This window comes from Chlorocebus sabaeus, chromosome 9 (assembly GCF_047675955.1).
Source record: "Chlorocebus sabaeus isolate Y175 chromosome 9, mChlSab1.0.hap1, whole genome shotgun sequence".
Taxonomy (NCBI): domain Eukaryota; kingdom Metazoa; phylum Chordata; class Mammalia; order Primates; family Cercopithecidae; genus Chlorocebus; species Chlorocebus sabaeus.
The window spans coordinates 129067314-129086975 of NC_132912.1; the positions used below are offsets into that span (position 1 = coordinate 129067314).

The 19662-nt window shown below is 44.8% G+C and overlaps 1 protein-coding gene across 3 annotated transcripts in view; it reads right to left on the reverse strand.

The window, feature by feature from the left end:
- The window catches only part of C9H10orf90 (chromosome 9 C10orf90 homolog), a 241821-nt gene that overhangs the window by 70413 nt on the left and 151746 nt on the right, over nt 1–19662 (reverse strand). For 2 of the 3 annotated variants that reach the window (XM_007964393.3, XM_038009709.2), the window contains exons 3-4: nt 12239–12330; nt 2727–3855 (exon numbers count right to left, since the gene is read on the reverse strand). In XM_007964393.3, coding sequence (XP_007962584.2) covers nt 2727–3855; nt 12239–12330 — 1221 coding nt within the window. Of the gene's footprint in view, nt 1–1814; nt 2058–2726; nt 3856–12238; nt 12331–19662 lie in introns of those variants that run through there. The other variant, XM_038009710.2, reaches the window with a different exon arrangement.

The following is a 19662-nucleotide window of genomic DNA, read 5'->3' on the forward strand; positions in this document are numbered from 1 at the left end:
ATCAGATTCAATAACTATGAAGTATGAAGACCGCTAATAGCATGTGTAACCACAGGAGGCTGTCAAGAATGTCTCAGATAGGATTCCAGTTCCAGACAGGAAAATATAAACAGTTCCTCTGAGTTTTAATGAGCACTGCTGCAGTCTGAAAGCTCTTGCATTATGGCTAAAAGGTATTGTTGAGACTGAAGGTCAGCAAGCTCACCCTCCAAACATCGTGCAGATTGTGTGAGGACAGCCTGTGGTCATGAAAGTCAATGAGCTGTGCTGGTAAATTTCAGGCCAGAATTCTACAGCATGGACAGATGTGCTTTCTTGTCACCTGAGAAGAAATAGAGTCCACTGGAAATTAGTTTCTGAGTGAGGGAGCACACAGCCAGGGGTGCACGTGTAGGTGAGGGTGTGCATTTGTAGGCATCCGAGGCAAGTGCTCCACTGTGCACCCCAGGGCTCGGTGGCTTTGGACTGTGCGGCTGAAGGTCTCAGAATCACATGGAGCCTCTTTTCTTTGCAGAGTCCACTCTAGGCAAATAGAGCTGAAATTTTTTGAAGCTTGATGGGATCTCGAAAAACATCCAATCTAACCCCTGCTCTAGTTACCCAGATGAGGAGTTCAGAGAGTGTCACTCCTCCACATCCACTGAGCTAGAAATAGCAGATCAGCAACTCTACAAAAAGGTGTTCCAAATGTGGTATATATACACCATGGACTACTACTCAGCCATTAGAAGGAATGAAATCATGTCTTTTGCAGCAACTTGGTTAAAGCTGGAGGCTATTATTCTCAGTGAAGTAACACAGGAATGGAAAGCCAAAAACTGTATGTTCTCATAAGTGGCAGCTAAGCTACGAGTATGCAAAGGCATACAGAGTGATATGATGGGTTTAGAAACTCAGAAAAGAGAGGGCGAGAGGTGGGCCTAGGGATTTTAAAAAAACACATCAGGTGCAATATACACTACTTGGGTGACAGGTGCACTAAAATCTCAGAATTCACCACTGTATAATTCATCCATGTAACCAAAAACCACTTGTACCCCCAAAGCTACTGAAATTATTAAAAAGGTATTCAAGACTTCCCTGGTCTCTGTGACTATCTCTTTCCTCAAATGGTAGAAGGAAGCCTCATGGCTTAAAGCCACTCGTGAATCTCTGGGATATGTGCTTTTTCTGGGGAATGTTGGCCCATAGGATGTAGAATGAATTTACACTACTTGCCTAAGATAATCCCTTACAGGAGTAGTCATTTCACAAAATCACAATAAAAAATCTTCTCTGCACCACCAAAGCCAAAAAGTAAGTTGGGGGAAGTTTCCACACTCTTGTTGCCCTCCTCTGAGATGAGTGTTTGAGATCTGGCTCTTATTATTAGTGGAGAGCCTCTGGTGAAAAGTACTATAAATCCAAATTATTATTTCACACCATGAAACGTGGTTTAAAAATGAGGATGTGCTTTAACTGGGGTAACACACAACAATGCAGTGGTATATTTCTGGAATCATCATCAATAAGGAAGATGAAGTGCTTAGCTTGAGCAATCTCTTTAAATACTAAAGTGGGATTTATCTTTGGAACACTGGTAGCTGCTTATGTTGTCCTTCTTGTAATAAGTCTGTAAGACATGCATTTCAATGGTTTAATCAATCTGAAAGCCATATCAAAATTCCCTTAAAAATCTCTGAGCATTAAATATATATATACTTGTTAACATTAATTCCATCATTTAACATTTCTATACACATTATAATGTTAAATGTTTTATAGTCATTTTTATTAATAAAGCTTTAATGAACCAAAGTTGTACTGTAAAATTATTATGCACATTCTGCATTTTCAATTGTATACTAATATCTTTAAATACCTTTTTCCAAATAGAATTCAGTAATTCATAAACCAGAGCCTCTTGCAGAAAGTAAAAAGTTGAAAATCAGAAGTTTACACACAGAAAGAAAGAAATCTGGCCTCTTTCCTCCAAAAAATGCCTGCTTTCCTCTTTTGATTTCCCAAGAAAGGTGAAGAGTCCTCAGGGCAGCCCACCTTGGGAATTCTGCCGGACCCTGGAAATGGCAGAAACAGCAACAAATCCTGGCCGAGATGCCCCAGAAGACACAACCGGGGGGACAGAAAATTGCTGCTGCTGCTACTATTTGGCACCGAGAATCCCTGACTTGCCTAATTTAGAAAATGTCCTATAATTACTATACACGCACACACACACACACATTCACATGCACACATTCACACATACACACTCCATTATGAAGCTTTGCAGTCTAGCTTTTATATCAATGAGGCTAACTTGAAAAGCAAAAAGTACAGAAATCTGGACACTTCCAAATACGCAGATGTTTGGCGAGAGAGATGAAACATCTGGGGGCGAATGGCATTTCATTCTTCTCACCCTCTTTTGGAAAGCAGTTTGGGCATGTTGTAAATTAACTTCCTTTGGAGGCTATCATTTCCTTCTCATTACATATGGTCTGGAACTATTGGGAACAAGAATTAGACAGAAGGCCTCTTACAATCTACAAAAGTATCAACTAAAAAAATCTATCCAATCAGACATCGATGCTGAGCTATCAGTTGTCAACTATGAGCAGAGCAGATCACTGCAAGTCTACTGAGAAATGGCTCTTAGAGTAAGTTTTGTATAAGAAACTCACTCAACAGCACCTTGCTAGGACATTTACACAGGTCACCCTCCTGCAGATGCACGCAGCACTCACCTGCCCTGTAACTCCAGCCGGGAATGTGAATGGACAGTTGGTTGGCATGACCGCTGGCATGACAATGAGTTGCATGGTCCTTTTCCCCTTTTCTTACAGTGACCTGGTTAGCTCCCACATTTGCCAATTCTGTGTTTTCCAATGGAAAAGAACCACTCCAAGGACATGCGCCGGTCCCCAAATGCCCCTGCCCCAACGATGGGGTTTCCTTCAAGTGACTTTCTTGTAAACCTGGGTTCCAGCGCTGGCCTACGAGGTCCTGGTCTCCCTCCACGAGCTCCTGCTTCAGGGCTCCGCTTATTGGCTCCCTGTTCACTAGGCCATCTACTCCATCTGCTGTCAATCTGTGGGAACTACAACTGAGGTTGAGCGACAGGACGGATCTGTGCATTTTGGGGCTGGCAATTTGAGGTGGCTCAATGGGGACGGAGAGAGACTTGTCTACATAATAGATTGAATTTGGACACTGCTGAGACACCCTGAGGTGGACACAGGAACTGAACACCAGCGGGCTCTTTCCTGACAGTGGGGTGTCTGGAGAAAAACTGGTCTCTTTGTCGTCCACATGGGAGACCCAGTACTTGCGTCTCTCACACAACCCTGTGTGGGCCTCGGGAACCTTCAGCGGCACCACGGAGCTGTTTCTGGAGAACTCTGTGCAGGCAAAAGATCTCTGATGCCGACCTGGATGGGCGCCATTGGCCAGAGCTGGGGGCGCCTGGAACAGTGTGTCCTCAGCCCTGCACTTGGGGCACAGAGAGTCCCCAACAGTCCCCCACAGCAGGGCGCTGGCTGGGGGGCCCACGCGTCTGGCCGTGATGGTGATGGATGCAAACCCTCTGCGGGGACCCCCACAGGGGCTCTCCTCTTTGGGTGGCAGCTCTGTCTCAGGTCCTCGCTCATCTGACGGTGCTGGGATTCCTAATCTGCCCGGAAGTAACGCAAATGCCCTGTGAATGTTGACTCCGCTGCGATTAGCCAGAGATTGCTTGGTGTGATATGCACGAGCCTGACCAATCGTACACGGCAGCGGCAAGGAGGCCCTGTTTTCTCTCGGCTTATTCTCATCAATCATCTGGGAGATGACTAAGGATGAAATCATTTTTGTGTTTTGTGATGCCAGGGTCTCCTGCAAATAGAAAAAGATTCCAATTATTCAAGCAGTCTATGGAAACACAGACAGTAAACGCTCTTTCAAGGGCCACCAGGATGCTGGAGCACTTGGTTCATAACACTCAGATGCCTTGTCCAAGGCTTTTTACTGCACACCTGATGCTCAGAGATGGCAGGAAAGGCAGGAAAACTAGATATTTATGACAAGTTACACATTTTGGAAACATTGGCCTGAGTCATGAATTGATTTTCTCTGCTGGGCATCTATTCTTAATTTATCTAATGATGTGTCAACGGGGATCATCTAATTCTGATAACCACCTCCACCAAGCCCAGGAGCTCCTGAATACAGGCTCGCATCCTCAATGGAGAGGAAAGACAGAATTCGGGAGGTGGGCTGGAACTTGGGGCCGCAGGTTCATGTGGGAGATAAGTCAGCACTCCTGAAAAGAAACAGCAATGGTGGTTGCCAGGAGCCCTCTCCCTACCTTGGTCCTTTGCAGTCCTCCAGTTTAGACTCTAATTCAGTTGCTTCCTGCTGCTTGGCATCATGGGGGGTCAAGGTCCAGAGAGTAAAATAATAGAAATCAAATGCCCAGCCAGGCGCGGTGGCTCACGCCTGTAATCCCAGCACTTTGGGAGGCCAAGGCGGGCAGATCACCTGAGGTTGGGAGTTTGAGACCAGCCTGACCAACATGGAAGAATCCCAACTCTACTAAAATACAAAATTAGCCAGGCGTGGTGGCACATGCCTGTAATCCCAGCTATTCAGGAGGCTGAGGCAGGAGAATCGCTTGAACCCGGGAGGCGGAAGTTGCGGTGAGCCGAGATTGCACCACTGCACTCCAGTCTGGGCAACAAGAGCGAAACTCTGTCTCACACACACACACATTAAAAGAAAAAAAAAATCCAATGCCCTTGTTTGCCCAGACCAACACTATGGCAATCAGTTGATTTCACCTATCAGAATTGGGGGACGGGGACACTGGACCAAGGCACATGTAGCTTTGCTGCATTTCAACGATTGGTTGCATGAGTTTTTGTCCAATATTTTTAAATGACCAAGGTGTTTCATTTTTCCTAATCAGCAGATTGTCCTAATGGTAAATTGCTCATGTAAATTCCAAAAGAGTGTGCTATGATTTTTAACAAAGCATCTAACCAGGTCTGTAACTCATTTGTTTCTATTACGGTTATGTATGAAGCACTACAAAATACGACATGGAAAATGGACTACACCCCAGCACTTAGTGAAGGCTAACAGGGTCCTGGCCTCCGTTTAGATATTCATTACGGTACATGCTTACAATGAATCCTTGCATAGAACTACACAGGATCTGGAATAATATATGTAACCACTAAACTCCCACTGCTTGCAGCTAATCCTTGCTTTGGGGGCCTGAAGACATAACTGGATGCCCAACAATTGCCACAGCAGCTCCCAAATCCCAATATGCAGAGAATGGCCTGGGATGTTACAACTGCAGATTCCCCAGGCCCCAGAGATTGATTCTGTAGGTTGTGGGTGGCAACCAGGCATCTGCATTTCAACTGACATCCCCATGATTCTGATGTAGGTGATCCGGGTCGCATACTTTGAGAAACACAGACAAGTTGTGAGGCTGCTGGTCTTCTCAAGACAACACGTTTTGGAGAGGAAGGGCCTGTGTATGTTGGAAGCAGGGTCTTTGCTCATTCCAAGAGGTGACAGCAAGCACAGTAGCATTTTTATTTTCTTCAGGGCAGGACTAATATTTGCTGACTCAAATAACTGCGTGTTTCCCACTAGCTGGACATTTGGCAGGGCAAGTCCACATAGCTGCAGGAGGGCCAGTGTCTGATCTCAGCTGCCTGAGGGGCTTTGTATCCTTAGAGTCAGGCATGAGAAGACGGTTGGCTTGTTTTGCATGACAATCTCCATCACATTATATGTGGGTTTTTTAAAAAAAGATACATAGGGCCGGGCGCGGTGGCTCAAGCCTGTAATCCCAGCACTTTGGGAGGCCGAGGCGGGTGGATCACGAGGTCAGGAGATCAAGACCATCCTGGCTAACATGGTGAAACCCCGTCTCTACTAAAAATACAAAAAACTAGCCGGGCGTGGTGGCGGGTGCCTGTAGTCCCAGCTACTCGGAGGCTGAGGCAGGAGAATGGCGTAAACCCGGGAGGCGGAGCTTGCAGTGAGCCGAGATCGCGCCACTGCACTCCAGCCTGGGTGACACAGCGAGACTCCGTCTCAAAAAAAAAAAAAAAAAAAAAAAAAAAAAAAAAAAAAAAAAAAAAAAAAAAAGATACATAGGAAGTTGTACATTCAAAAGATACCCAGAGATGAGCAACAAAGAAGAAATAGACAGAAGAGTCAATTTAAAATTTACTTCATTTAAAAATAAATCAAAATATCCCTGGCTACTATTTTTCCAAAAAAAAATGGTCAATGCAGTAGCACCGAGTCATGAAAGGGGATATTCAGCTCTCTCTTTTAGCCTAACGGCTACCTTACACTTCCAGATCATATCATGCGTTGCTTCTCTGAGGCTAGCTCTGCTGGAACTCCTGTCAGGTGGGGCTTCCTCTCTAGTAGTTGTCAGCCCAGGGTTCATCAGTCACCTGGGAACTTGTCCAAACCCTAATGCCCAGGCCTCATTCCCAGATAATTACATTGGAATTCCTGGGCAGGGAGGCCCAGGCATCAGTGCTCTTAGAGCTTCCAGTGGGATTCCAGCCTGCAGCCCCAACACTTCTGCGGCACCCTGAATCCTTTCCACTTGTACCATTTTTTATGGATGTCGTTTACATACAAGAAAACTGAAATGCACCTGGTGCCTATTTCACTTGGTACACAGTCCCTCCCAGGTTAGTTAAATTTAGTTCTGATCATAATTGTTCTTGTGTACCCTATGAGGAGTGCAATTATACCCGGTAGGAACTCCTTTGACACTGCTCTTTCAAGAAAAAAAAAAAAAAAAAAAGATCCACTTTGGAAACTGCAGTGTAGGTCTTATTTTACAGGGCAATGTTTCCCAAAGTTTGTGCCAGGGACTGCCTGCATAGAAACCACCTAGAGTGAGTGAGGGAGAGAGAGAGAGAGAGAGAGAGAGATGGTGTGTGTGTGTGTGTGTGTGTGTGTGTGTGTGTGTGTGTGTGTGTGCTGGTGGGGAGGACATGTTAAAAATGTAGATTTCTAGATCTCTCCCTCCTTGGACCTAGGTTGCTCAGGATCTATGGGGATAAAGCCTATAATATGTGTCTTTCACCAGCTCCCAGGTGATTTTTCTGCATGGATATGGTGGGAAGGATGCCAGCCTAGGACTCAGGCCAGCTGGGGTCTAGCGTGAGCCGGGACTCCCATACTGGCTACAGGACCTTGGACAGGGCCTTTGGCTGTCACAGCTGCTAAGCAAGGAGAAAACAGGGGTGATTATCGGGGGGGGGCCTCCAGGCTTCCTCGTACTGTGGTCTCCACTATCAAGAGAGTACCTATTCTTCAGGCTCAGGACACCATGACACCCATGAGCTTGGCATCAACGAGGGGTGTGTTGCTGGGAATGAGTGAATGTCATCTCACCCTAGAACGACAGGAATGGGAAATACCTGACGCTGGCTACACATCTGGACTGAGCCCTGAAGCCACAGTCAGAGCCCAGGGCCGTGCATACTGAGGTATGCCCCCAGGCTGTGCTGAGGGGCTGCAGGCCTGTATGTCCCTCCAGAAGATCCTAGAGGCCCAGAGGATGGGATAAGGAATTAGCCACCGTTTCATTAAGTGGGGCCTGGCAAGTGTGACCGTGATGTTTTGACTCTATGAGATATGAATGGATGAGGAAAGAGCAATCATGAATGGCATGAACTTGAACTTATTTCCGAAGCCCTGGAGTCACTCAGGATGTCAAGGTGACATTGCTCCTGAGGGACAAATACTGATGAATGCCTAGTTCCAAAGAAAAATTGATTTGCCCTTGCAAGAGACCAATGTGTGATGTAATTCTCCGGTACTCTTCCCATGACCCGGCAGAAACGAGTGGATATCCGACATAATCCAACCTACAGAGGAGTGAGGGGTGTTCACATCAAAGCGATACCATATTTCAGTGGAATTTACAATGGAATGCATTTGAGTTTACCTGAATTACATAAGCAGAAATGACTCATTGTATATCCAATACACTGAAATTTTGCTGATAGAAATGTAGAAGTCATGTAATTTTTTAGGTGCAATTCTATTATTCATAACATACGGTCACGGTCAAACTCTTTAACTGTGCATTCCACGTATTTATTTGTGCACCTACTATGTGCCAAGTGCTGCATTTTCCCAGTGTGTAGTCTCAGTTTTGACAAAAGTCCCCAAACAACAAACTGGGAGATATTGAAAAGGAAACACTGAAGTACTCTTTGCTCTTTAATACACAGGACACTCTTGTTTGGGAAGTTCTGTGTATTAAACCCTATTCTCTCAGTGAGACCCATTAAATGATTGAAGACAAGGTCTAGCCTCTTAAAAATCTATGTGACTTTGCCAGGGCTACCATAGCACCAAAGTACCACACACTGCGTGACTTAAACAACTGAACCGATTTTCTCAGTTCTAGGAGCTGGAAGTCTGAGATCAAGGTGTCACAGGGCTGGTTTCTTCTGAGGCCGCTCCTTGGCTTGTAGACGGCCATCTTCTTCCTGCATCTTCACAAGGCCCTCCCTCTGTCCTCTGCGCCATGTCTGGGTCCTAATCTTTTCTTCTTATAAGGACACCAGTCAGATTGGATTAGGACCCACTCTAATGACCTCACTTAACCTTAATCACTTCTTTGAAAGATGCTACCTCCCAATGCAGTCACATTCTGAGAAAGCAGAGGATAGGACTTCAACATATAAATTTAGTGGGGGTTAGGGGGACATGATTCAGCCCCTAACACATCATTTTGTGTTGCATTCCTCTTCTGGGTCTCGGAAACCAAGAAGGGGATGAGATGGGGGGTTATTTAGTGTTCCTAAGTCAGTCAACTACTTTTAAAACTGGGCAAATTTTCTCTAGAAAGTAATTACCTCCTTTATGCCAAATATCTTCTCAAATTAAGCTATTTCAGGGTGACATTCCATCCTCCTTTCTACTGGGTTAACTAAACATGTCTTTACAAAGAGATTCTTTCATCTGAAATAAAATTAACTGACATCAGATTTGATTTAAAAGGAGGATGAAAATCATCTCATATATACGGTAGAACGTTCATGTTGGAGAGAGGTCAGATGAGTGGCTGGGTTTTGTCTCGGTTTGGTGAACTATCCACTTCCTGACCAGCACCACACAACACATTTTTTCACATTTTCTTTCTCAGAGATGCTGCTTTAAGATATTGATTTCTCTTAAATGTTTCAAAGATGATTTTGTAGTGCTGGTAACTGCTTTCACAGTTTTATGCTTTTATTGACTGTTTTTAACTTTATATTTATGCCTTGAGGTATTTCTAAGAAAGGCGTAATTTCATAAATTGAAGCCAGAAAGAGTCAAGTAGCAGATGATCCGAGGAATCGGCTCTTAAGCCACTGGAGTGACGATACTTCCATTCCTGTAGCAATTTATTTCTCCAAAGAATAAGCCTTTCCTCCCATCTCTACCTTGAAACCTGAATTTTTCCCCGTTGCTGCTATAGTACCTATGCTGTACTTGCCCGAAGATTCTTTGGCTGCAGCTTCCCACAGAAGACTCTGAAGTCCTCTCTGCATTTGCTGCAAACCTGCCTTCCTCCTTTGAGTTGATCTGGAGCCACGGTCACTGTCAGCCTAGGGGCATTTCATCCTGAATGGAAGCGCATTTTCCAATGTATGAACTTGCTCAATTATGTAGCAACTGGGGAAGACAGTTTAAAGACAAATGGAAAAATCTAATCTTTTCTCACTCTGCATCGTGAAACTTTTGCCTTTCCAGGCAGTTACTAAAAACAAAGAACTCAATGCAGTGTGACATAGAGCATTGAAAAGCCAGAAAGAATCTATTTTTCCCCCAATTTTTAAATTGTGGTAAGATACACATAACATTTACTATCTTAGCCATTTTTAAGTGTACAACTTAGTGGTATTAAATGCATTCATAACGTTGTGCAACCATCACCACTATCCATTTCAAGAGCTCTTTTCGTCTTGTAAAACTGAAACTCTATACCCAGTAAACATTCACTTCCCAGTCCCTTTTCTCTATTCCCTCACAACCACCAAGAATCACTGTTTTTTTTTTTTTTTTTTTTTTTAAAGGGGATTGGGTAAGTAAATCGTGACTGCACACCTGCATCTTATATTCTGCAGAAATTAAAAATACAAATTACAAATAATTTAAATGACATGAGGAATAATTTATGACGGGATATTATAAGAGAATAATACAAGAAAGCTACAAAAGTTAAATTACATCACAGTCTTATGTTAAAATGCATGGGGAAAATAGAGGAAAATGTACAGATAAATATTTTCTTATTTGTTTCTGTATTTTCCTGTTTCTGCATGGGGTTGCTCTTACTTTTATTAAGAGGAAAATTTAAAAAAATTTTTTTAAAGAAGAGAACTCTGTTCTATATTTACTCCTTTTAAATAATCATTTGGCAGAAAAGGTGACTTCCTATCATTGCTACAGCTTGAACGCATTTTGGAAGGAAAAATGATCAATCTTGTGTGGGCCCTGGAGGAGAGGCGGAGACTTACGGCAGCCACAGTCGCAGGGCAGCAGGGCAGTCCCTGGCGTGTTTCATCATCTTATGGCAGCCTTCTAGTGCACGCCCAGGGGCGAGCTCTAAACATTCCAAGTTAGGAAGAAAATTTGAGTCACCTACTGACCAAATTAAATGATCCAGATGATGCCAGAGCAGGTGGTCAGAAGGTATAATTTCCAGAGTTATTGAACTCAGTCACAGATAATGACCAAGCATGAGAGCAAAAGGGGAGAGAGAGAGAGAAGTCTGTGTGTGTGTGTGTGTGTGTGTGTGTGTGTGTGTGTGTGTGTTACAGGGATGCAGCTACATAGCCACAAACATGGACATCAACATTAGTGTCTAAACTCTGATTAATTTGTGACATCAATAGGAAAATGCTGAAATTTGCCAACTCAATGCGAAAAACAGGTGACATAGATCCTCAGTTGATATCTGTCTTAAAAAAGAGTAGTGGTGGAGCTCAGCGGGATTGCCCCCACACCCTTCCCTGACTCGATCTCTCTCCTCCTAACTGGCATCTCCACCCAAGGACGGCTCTCAGTGATCCACTGCTCTTTCCACCCATTTTCCCCCTCAAACCCAGGGCTCTGACTCCTGCTCTGAGGGAGCAAATTAATTACAGCCATGCATCTTTACATCTGGAGACAGTGAGCTTGGTGCTTTCACATAGAAAGGGCTTTAAATATTGATGAGTAAATCTCAGGACCCCAGATAACTTCCTTTCTCCATCTTGTGGGATTTCAGGTCCCGAGTCTCTGAAGGAAATGTTGAGCTTTATTAAATACAGAGCTAAATCAAAGTAATACCTAACAAGCATTTTGGGTAAAAAAATATTTAACAGGGATCTTTGTTACTTTAATCTGTTATAAGAGAGTGATTCTTATAATTCCACTCTCTCTTAGAACTACAAAAATTGGCGGCAGAATCTCCATCTGTGACAGATAGCAGATGCCTTGTAAACTGTAACATTTTGGACAGTTTTTTAAGGTGAGAAAGTCCATACTGTAAATCTTGTTAACTCAAAAGAGACTTCCACCACGATAGTCCTTTAGACCAAGCTCAGAACAAAAGCTCCAGAGCCAGGCAGATTATACGAGCTGTGAGATTTGGGGCAAGTCACCTACTGAAGCTGTAGTTTTCTCATTTTTAGGTATTAATATAAGAGCAGTACCTGTCTCGTGGGGCTATGGGAAGGATTAACTGAATCAGTCGATTAGTCAGAGCCTGGTATATGATACGTTGACAATATTAACCACTGTGCACCAAGCTCTTTTGTTCCCTACAATCTGAAATATTTTGTTTTATAAATATGACCTCTGATTTTCTTCCCTGTTCAGACCACTGACACTTTTTGCAGTTCTAACAACCTATACCAGCTTGTTAGATTTCAGAGTATCTCTTTCGCATCTTCAAAATGCTGTATGGCATCATTCTCCCTCTCTTTCTATCTCTCTCTCCAGCAGATAAATTTTAGTTTAAAATTGAGAGCAATTGCCATATTCTAAGATGCTGCAAGCTTACAAATCGTTGCTGAAGATGATAAAAGAATAATTAAGTCTATAGCATGGTTAGATTGTTTGCTGCATTAATTCAATTTTTGACTAAATAAAATAAAATGCAATCACATCACAAGTAGGCCAGTGATTATGTTTTATAGATGGGTGCATTTTGCTGACTATTCTAGAAGTTAGAAATGTATGTTACCTTGGTGAAGTCAGATTTCGCCTCTGTGACATCAGACTGGAGATTTTTAAGGGCAATTTGATCGCTTGTACTGTGGTAGTTGTCCCGTAATCCTAGGCAAAAGGAGATAATATTGTTACTTTTTAGTAGATAAAAGGATAAAATGGAATATATAACTCTACTGTAAAATTTAATGTCACCTACTCACATATTCTATCAGCCAATAGTAAATCCAGGATAGTCTAACCATGACAAAACCTTGTACATTTCTCTTATTCCATCCCCTCCATTTAACCTCTCTGGGTTCGTTATTAGTTTATTCAGCTGTGAGATTTCTTTCATACGATCATTTGTGTTCTTCAGACTCAGTCACAATTACACAATTTTAGGCCTATCATATTCACCAGCGTCCCAAGTTTATACTCAGCAGAAGAGAGACTCACATCTATAGATTTCCCAACATCACTACAGCTAAGAATGAGTGAAATACAAAACTGACCTTCATTCAGCTTCTTAATGCAACCATTATTGGAGGGGTCATGGATGACTCAGAAACTGATATGAACACTGTTTTAGACCCCCTGAGGATAATTTAGTAATCATATCATGAGACATTCTACGTAAAATCCCCCACATGTGCCTCTCTGTGAGTGCCTGCCACAAAGATAGCTAAGAATATTGTCAGGTCCAGCTGGACGGAGCAGCAGACTGAGAACTGGAGGAGTGGGATTCTAGTCCTGGATCCCCCAAGTACTGGCTTAATAACAGTGGACATATCTATGGGTCTACTCTGCCTGAATTCCTCATCCACCAAATCTGCCCTGAGTGCCTCATGGAGTCCTAGGCAGAAGCTTTCTCTCAGATGCAAGCCAGCAGTACTACAAAGTCTACCCAGGGCTTACAACACCTTACGCTACAGACCCTCAGCAGCCGCAGTCCCCCGAGTCTCTAAAAGTCACCTTTGTCAGGTCGCTAATGTAGAAATATGAACCAAACACAGGGAGATGGTATGAGCGTGGAAGTGGGAAGCAAGCCCAGGAAGAGGTCCATTTTCTGCAGCCCCGGGTAAGCACTCTACCTCTGCACTGGAAATACTCCACGGAAGGTGATTTTATAAGGGGCTGTAACAAATGGCTCCCCAACTGCTAGTGCAGGTGATGAGAAAGAAGAGATTTATGAAAGCAGCTCCCTAAACTAGAGTCCTGCCTTTATCAACTCATCAAAAAGGTTTATGAACATTTTAGATATACAGTCACGCACTGCACAACAACCTTTCAGTCAATGAAGGACTGCATATATGACAGTGGTCCAATAAGATGATAATGGAGCTGAAAAATTCTTATCACCTACTGACACTGTAGCCATCAGAACGTTGTAGTATAATTGTTTGTTTAAATAAAAGTAGTGTAGCCTAAGTGTGCAATGCTCGTAGTCTACAGTAGTAGACAATGCTGTCCTAGGCCTCCCCATTCACTCACTACTCACTCACTCACTCATTCATCCAGACCAACTTCCAGTCCTGTAAGCTCCATTCACGGGAGTTGTCCTATACAGGTAGGCCATTTTCTACCTTTTAGCCTGTATTTTTACTGTATCCTGTTTATGTTCAGATATGTTTAGATATACAAACACTTACCCCTGTGTTACAATTGCCTACAGTATTCAGCACAGTCGGACACTATACACATTTCTAGCCTGGGAACAACAGGCCATACCATACGGTCTAAGTGTGTAGGAGGCTATACCATCTAGGTTTGTACATTCTACAAGGTTCGCACGCCAACAAAATCCCCCAACCACATTTCTCAGAACATATCCCCATCCTGAAGCACTGCATGGCTGTAACTGAAAGAGTTTTATGAGGAAAATAATGTGCTCTAATATTTTCAAGTTTGGCAGATTTGCAGAAGGGTCAGGACATGGCTCGAGGGAATTTCAAGGGCCACCATTGACCTGTCCAGAGCCTGGCTGTGTCTCATCTTGTCCTTGGGTGACAGTCAGCGCCATCAGCTCTAATTCAGATGTGGGGCTGTGCCTCCATCTATGACTGCTATTGAGTGACAGAGACAGTTATCCAAGATGATGTGCACAGATTACTTTTTGTGAAGCACAAATATAAGAGCTGAAAGGTCTTTTGGATTCCTGTGCAGAGCTGATGCATCATGATGAACTGACAATAAAGCTGATGAAGACAGAAATCACCTGCTCTGGTCATGTGGCATCGCATGTGGTTAAGAACTTTGGGGTCAGCACAGGCTGAAGCTAGACAGGTCTGGGCCTGCAGGTTTGGCCCCAGGCCGACCCACAGTGGATGGGCTGTATACCCTCTCTGAATTTCTTCTTTCATAAAATGCATGCAATAACACCTCCTGCAAAAATGCTACCTTGCCATCAGTGCACTGAGGATACTGAATGGAAAGCATTTGGGCAGGGTGGGGTGTGGAGTTAAGGTTTGATAAATGACACCAGTTATGATTGGCAATGAGCAGGATCAAGGCAGCCCTCCCCACGACCCAACTGGTCGCTATCACTGTGGCATCAGTGGTCAGGAAGTCGCTGGAATCACACCACAGAGTCCCAGCACCTGAATCCCAGATCTGGTTACTCGTGTGGCTTTGAGCAAGTTACTCAGCATCCTTTGGTTCCTCACCATGAGATGAAGACAATAGGGGTATCTGCTTCAGAGGGTTACTGGAAGCAATTAAATGACATAACCACCCTTAGTGCAATGTTCAGAACATAACAACATGCAGTAAACACTAGCTTTGGGGAGATGCCTTGTCTCCAGCAGGGAGGCGGAGGAACTGCCATGATCAGATACACAAAGGCTAAGCACGAGCTGCCTGTGGCTGCTACGACAATTGACCACAAATTCAGGGCTTACACAACACCAATGTGGTATTCTCCAGTTCTAGAGGTCAGAAGTCCAACCTGGCCTCACCGGGCTACAATCAAGGTGGTGGCAGTGCTGGGTTCCTTTCTGAAAGCTCTGGGGGAGGATTCTCTTCCTTGCCTTTTTCAGCCTGTAGAGGCTACCTGCATTCCTTGGCTCACAGCCCTGCATCGCTCAAACTTCTGCCTCCAATATCACATCTCCTTATCGGACTCTGACCCTTCTTCCTCCCTCTTGTAAGGACCCTTGGATTAGATTGAGCCCACCTGGAAATTCCAGGCTACCCTCCCCATCTCAAGGTTATTAACTAAATCTCATTTGCCAAGTCCCTTTGGCCAAGGTAACGTATTTATAAGTTTCAGGGATTAAGACATGAACATCTTTGTGGGAGGGGGGACATTATTCTGCCCACCACAGACTAGTTGGGGAGATGGAGGCAGATATATTGGATGTAATGTAGGGCCTTTAAAATAATGAATATAAAGTCTATATAGCAACATGAGAAAGTGCTTACAATGCTATGTTTATCAAAAGAAGGAAAAAGCCTATGAACCACATGACTGCAACATTTAAAAAGTGTGTGTAGACATCTGAAAAAATAGTAAAGTTGTAACCGCATCAAGAAAGTGCCCTGGTTAAAGAAACGGGCAGAGGGTGTACAGGCCCTGAACACAGCAGCATACACTCCAAACAGGGCTTTGTCTCTAACTAAACTTCATTGATTCCCATGCCCCATTTGTGAAATTAGAATATGCGGTGGAGACTGTCTGAGCCCTGCCCTTTGCTGGGGAACTGCCCATATCCCAGCTGTTGGGAGAGTGACTGACAATGGCTCATAGCTTCCCTCTGAGAATGACCCTCCACGTTGAAGCACAGCCCAGGATGACTCTTAGGAATACAAAGGTTGGGGCCAGGCGCAGATGGCTCACTCCTGTAATCCCAGCACTTTGGGAGGCTGAGGCAGGTGGATCATAAGGTCAAGAGACTGAGACCCTCCTGGCCAACATGGTGAAATCCCATCTCTACTACAAAAATTAGCTGGGCATGATGGTGCACACCAGTAGTCTCAGCAACTCGGGAGGCTGAGGCAGGAGAATTGCTTGAACGCACGAGGTGGAGGTTGCAGTGAGCTGAGATCGTGCCATTGCACTCCAGCCTGGCAACAGAGTGACACTCCATCTCAAAAAAAAAAAAAAAAAAAAAAAAAAAATGGAGTACAAAGGTCAGGACAACTCTGCCTTATATGCTCCAGAGCAAAAACCAAAGGCCTGACTTCACCTGACATCCTTGTTTGGCTCTTCCCCCTTCCTTATCAGGTTTCCCTTACTCTTCTGTGGTTCTTATCCTGAAGAACAGCCCAACCCCACTGCCCTCAGGCTCTGCCCCTTGGAAACCTTACCCGAGACAGGGTCCTCCCTGTATTGCTGCTCAACAGCGAGGGCTCCCAAAATGTGGTCCCCAGACCAGCAGCATCTATACGATGGGGGCACTTGTTAGAAATTCACATTCTTGTGTCTCACCTACTGACCTGCAGACCTAGCAAATGAGGAGTTTTCAGGAGGTTCAGCCCTATGCTTTAGCAAGCATTCCAGGACATTTGGCACAGCTCACATCCAGGAGTGCTTGTTGATCTAAGACAACTTAAGACATCTTTTACAGATGGTGAGTCTGAAGCCCCAGAAGAGAATCATAATGCTTTGATTCGAAAACCACTCACGACTTTTAGAAAAATCACACCTAGTCTGTGGGCATGGGAATCTTAATGAGGCTTTTCATCAATGGTTTCACTTCAAATAAAACCATCATAGAAAAAAAAAAAATCATGAGAGCCAGCATGCTTTTATTTTGAAAGTAATTAAAAACCAGCCCAATTAGCCCCCCAAAGTTATTGTTGGTTTATGACTCACTTGTGTTTGCTACCCAGGATGCAGTTCCTCTGTACCCAGGGAATGTGTGTGTTCACTAGTAGGTGCTCAAGAGCTCTTCTCTCCTAAGATGATTGGAAGGATTGCATCCGCTGCTATCTCCATCAGCCTGAACCACACATCCAAAACCATTCCCCGCTTTGAGCACCTTCCCAGAGGCTACAACCACCATGAATGAACATACCACAAGGCCCTGAGTCAAGCACTTTGAGCATCTCGGTTTCCTGCCTGGAGGGTGGTGTGTGTTTCAGCAACGGAATTCAACTGAACAGGAATTTAGGCAGTGCTCAGGGCGTGTGGGGCCCTGAGCTGAGAGATAAAGGTATGCTCTCTTTTTCCAGCAACTGTAAGAGAAAGTCACGGCTTTGCTATCCCTGGCCTTAATAAGCCACAGACAGAGCCCTTCCAGCAGAGGGAACCAGGAGAAGTTGGTGGGAGGGAGGAGACACTTGACATGGCCTTGTCAGATGGGGTTGGGTTTAGACACAGGTGAACGGAGTGGAGAGGGATCGTGGCACAGCCCAAGCCACAGTCAAAGGGAAATGCAGAAATGGCTTAAGATAAAGTATAAAAGCAGAAAAATCTAGCTTATTTGGAGAATAGCAAGTAGAATATTGGGTGAAGCATAGAATATGGTTAAAAATTGTGTCCAATTCCCATCTGTTGCCCAATACTGCTTGGCTTGTCTCTACAAAAGTAGCAGACAAGCACCATCACATATTGCCTCGTGAATTGATCCACCCAAGAAATGTGCAAATGGCAAATGCCCAGAGGCCTTCAGACTGTTTAATAATTACGCTTACTCTCCTACCTACATCATTAGCGTCAGAGGCAGGGAAGGGACACTCAAATTCTTACTTCTTGGGTTTTTACATGCCTTCTCTTATTTCTAGTCTTATGGAAGTCAAGGCTTATTCTGAATTTTCACCATCCTTTTAACAATACTCCTTGTTAATATTTTAAAACAGATGTTTCTCTGAGAGAACTACTTTTCAGCTTTAAATTCAGCTAATCATCTCGGTGTGATTCGACGTTATTGACTACCCAGTTCCTCCGGGAAGTCTTCCTGTCTTCGACTTCTCGTCTCGTCTTTTTCCTCTTGGCTACTGTATCTTACTTTCTTTTGGGGGTTCTCTCCTTGACATTCCTCTGTCCTGCCTTTGTGCCCTCTTCCCAAACCTGAGGGACCAATCCAGCCAAGGAGAGGCCAGATCCCCTCCGTGAGCACCGCCTCAGAGCCAGCTGCCTCCAAGTCGCCCAACTTTTGCAAAAGGAAACCAACCAGGCCCCTTCATGGTTCTCCGTCCCTTCTTCCTCCTGTGTCATCACCTTGGCCAGTGGCCGAGCAAAAACCAAAGGCCTGACTTCATCTGAGGCAACATCCTCCTCACCCTCCCGCTGCCCTTACTGGAAACAGAGGCGCCTACTCCGTACCCTCCTCCTCACCTCCAACCTCCAACTGAAAGCCAAGGCCAAGGCCGTTTGCTCCTGAGAGAAAGGCTGTGCTCCATTGCATCAGTTCACCTCCCTGCCCTGCTGGTGTCGGCAAGGTCACAATCAAGCTGGTGACCCCACCAGCCTTATCTCCCAGCCGGTCCTGCCAAACCTTCTTGACATTGCCAGTATGTGACTGTGAAGGCCACATGGTCCTTCAAAAACTCAAATGCAAGGGACACATTTCTCCCCAAGAAGAGGTACAAAATTGAAGCACACATGTAGGGGGACCCTGGGAGTTCAAGGAACCGAGGTTAGAAATCCTTAAACCCAGCCTGCTTCCCACAGGTGACTGGCTTGATGACCGTGAGTGCTGCCTTCACCTTTTCCCCCACTGGGCTAACTCCTAACTCCTCACCGGTGACATGGCTCAAGATAACTTCTCTTAGAAGGACGTCCCGATCCGCCGCTACCCCACATGGCCCCCAAGCTGGACTGGGGCCTGCGTTCGTTCCCAGGACTTCCGTGAAAAGTGACCACAAAGGGAACAGCTGGATACAACAGGGATTTACTGCCTCCCAGTTCTGGAGGTCAGAAATCCAGGTGTCAGGACCGTGTTCCCTCTGAAGGCCCTAGGGGAGGACCCTTCTTTGCCCTTCCCAGTGTCCTGTGGTTGCTGGTATCCTCTGTGTCCATTGGCTTGGGACAGCCCCTCTCTAATCTCTGCCTCCACCTGTACATGGCCATCTTCCCTGGATGTGCCTCCAAAACTCTCTCCTTTATAAAGACACCAGTCATGGGATGTAAGACCCACCCTACTCCAGCATGACCTCATCTTAACTCCATGACGTCTGCCAAGGTCCTTATCCAAATGGCCCTTATCCCAATAAGGTCACATTCACAGGTATCAGGGGTTAGACCTAGAACATATCCTTTTCAGAACACTATTCAGCCAGCCCACACCAGCACCCCCGACAGGCGCTACTGTGCATCCTTTTCATGCTGTTGTGTAATGATCTGTTCCTGAGTGTCTCCCCAAGTTAGCCCAAGTCTTTAGAGATACCTGGTTCATCTCCTTTCCCCTGGGGCCTCACACTGTACTGGGCCCAGAAGACACTCAGTGTGGACAGAATGAACAGATTGCTTTATATTTTAATAAGGGTTATATCTGTGGAAAAAATTAGAACATACCT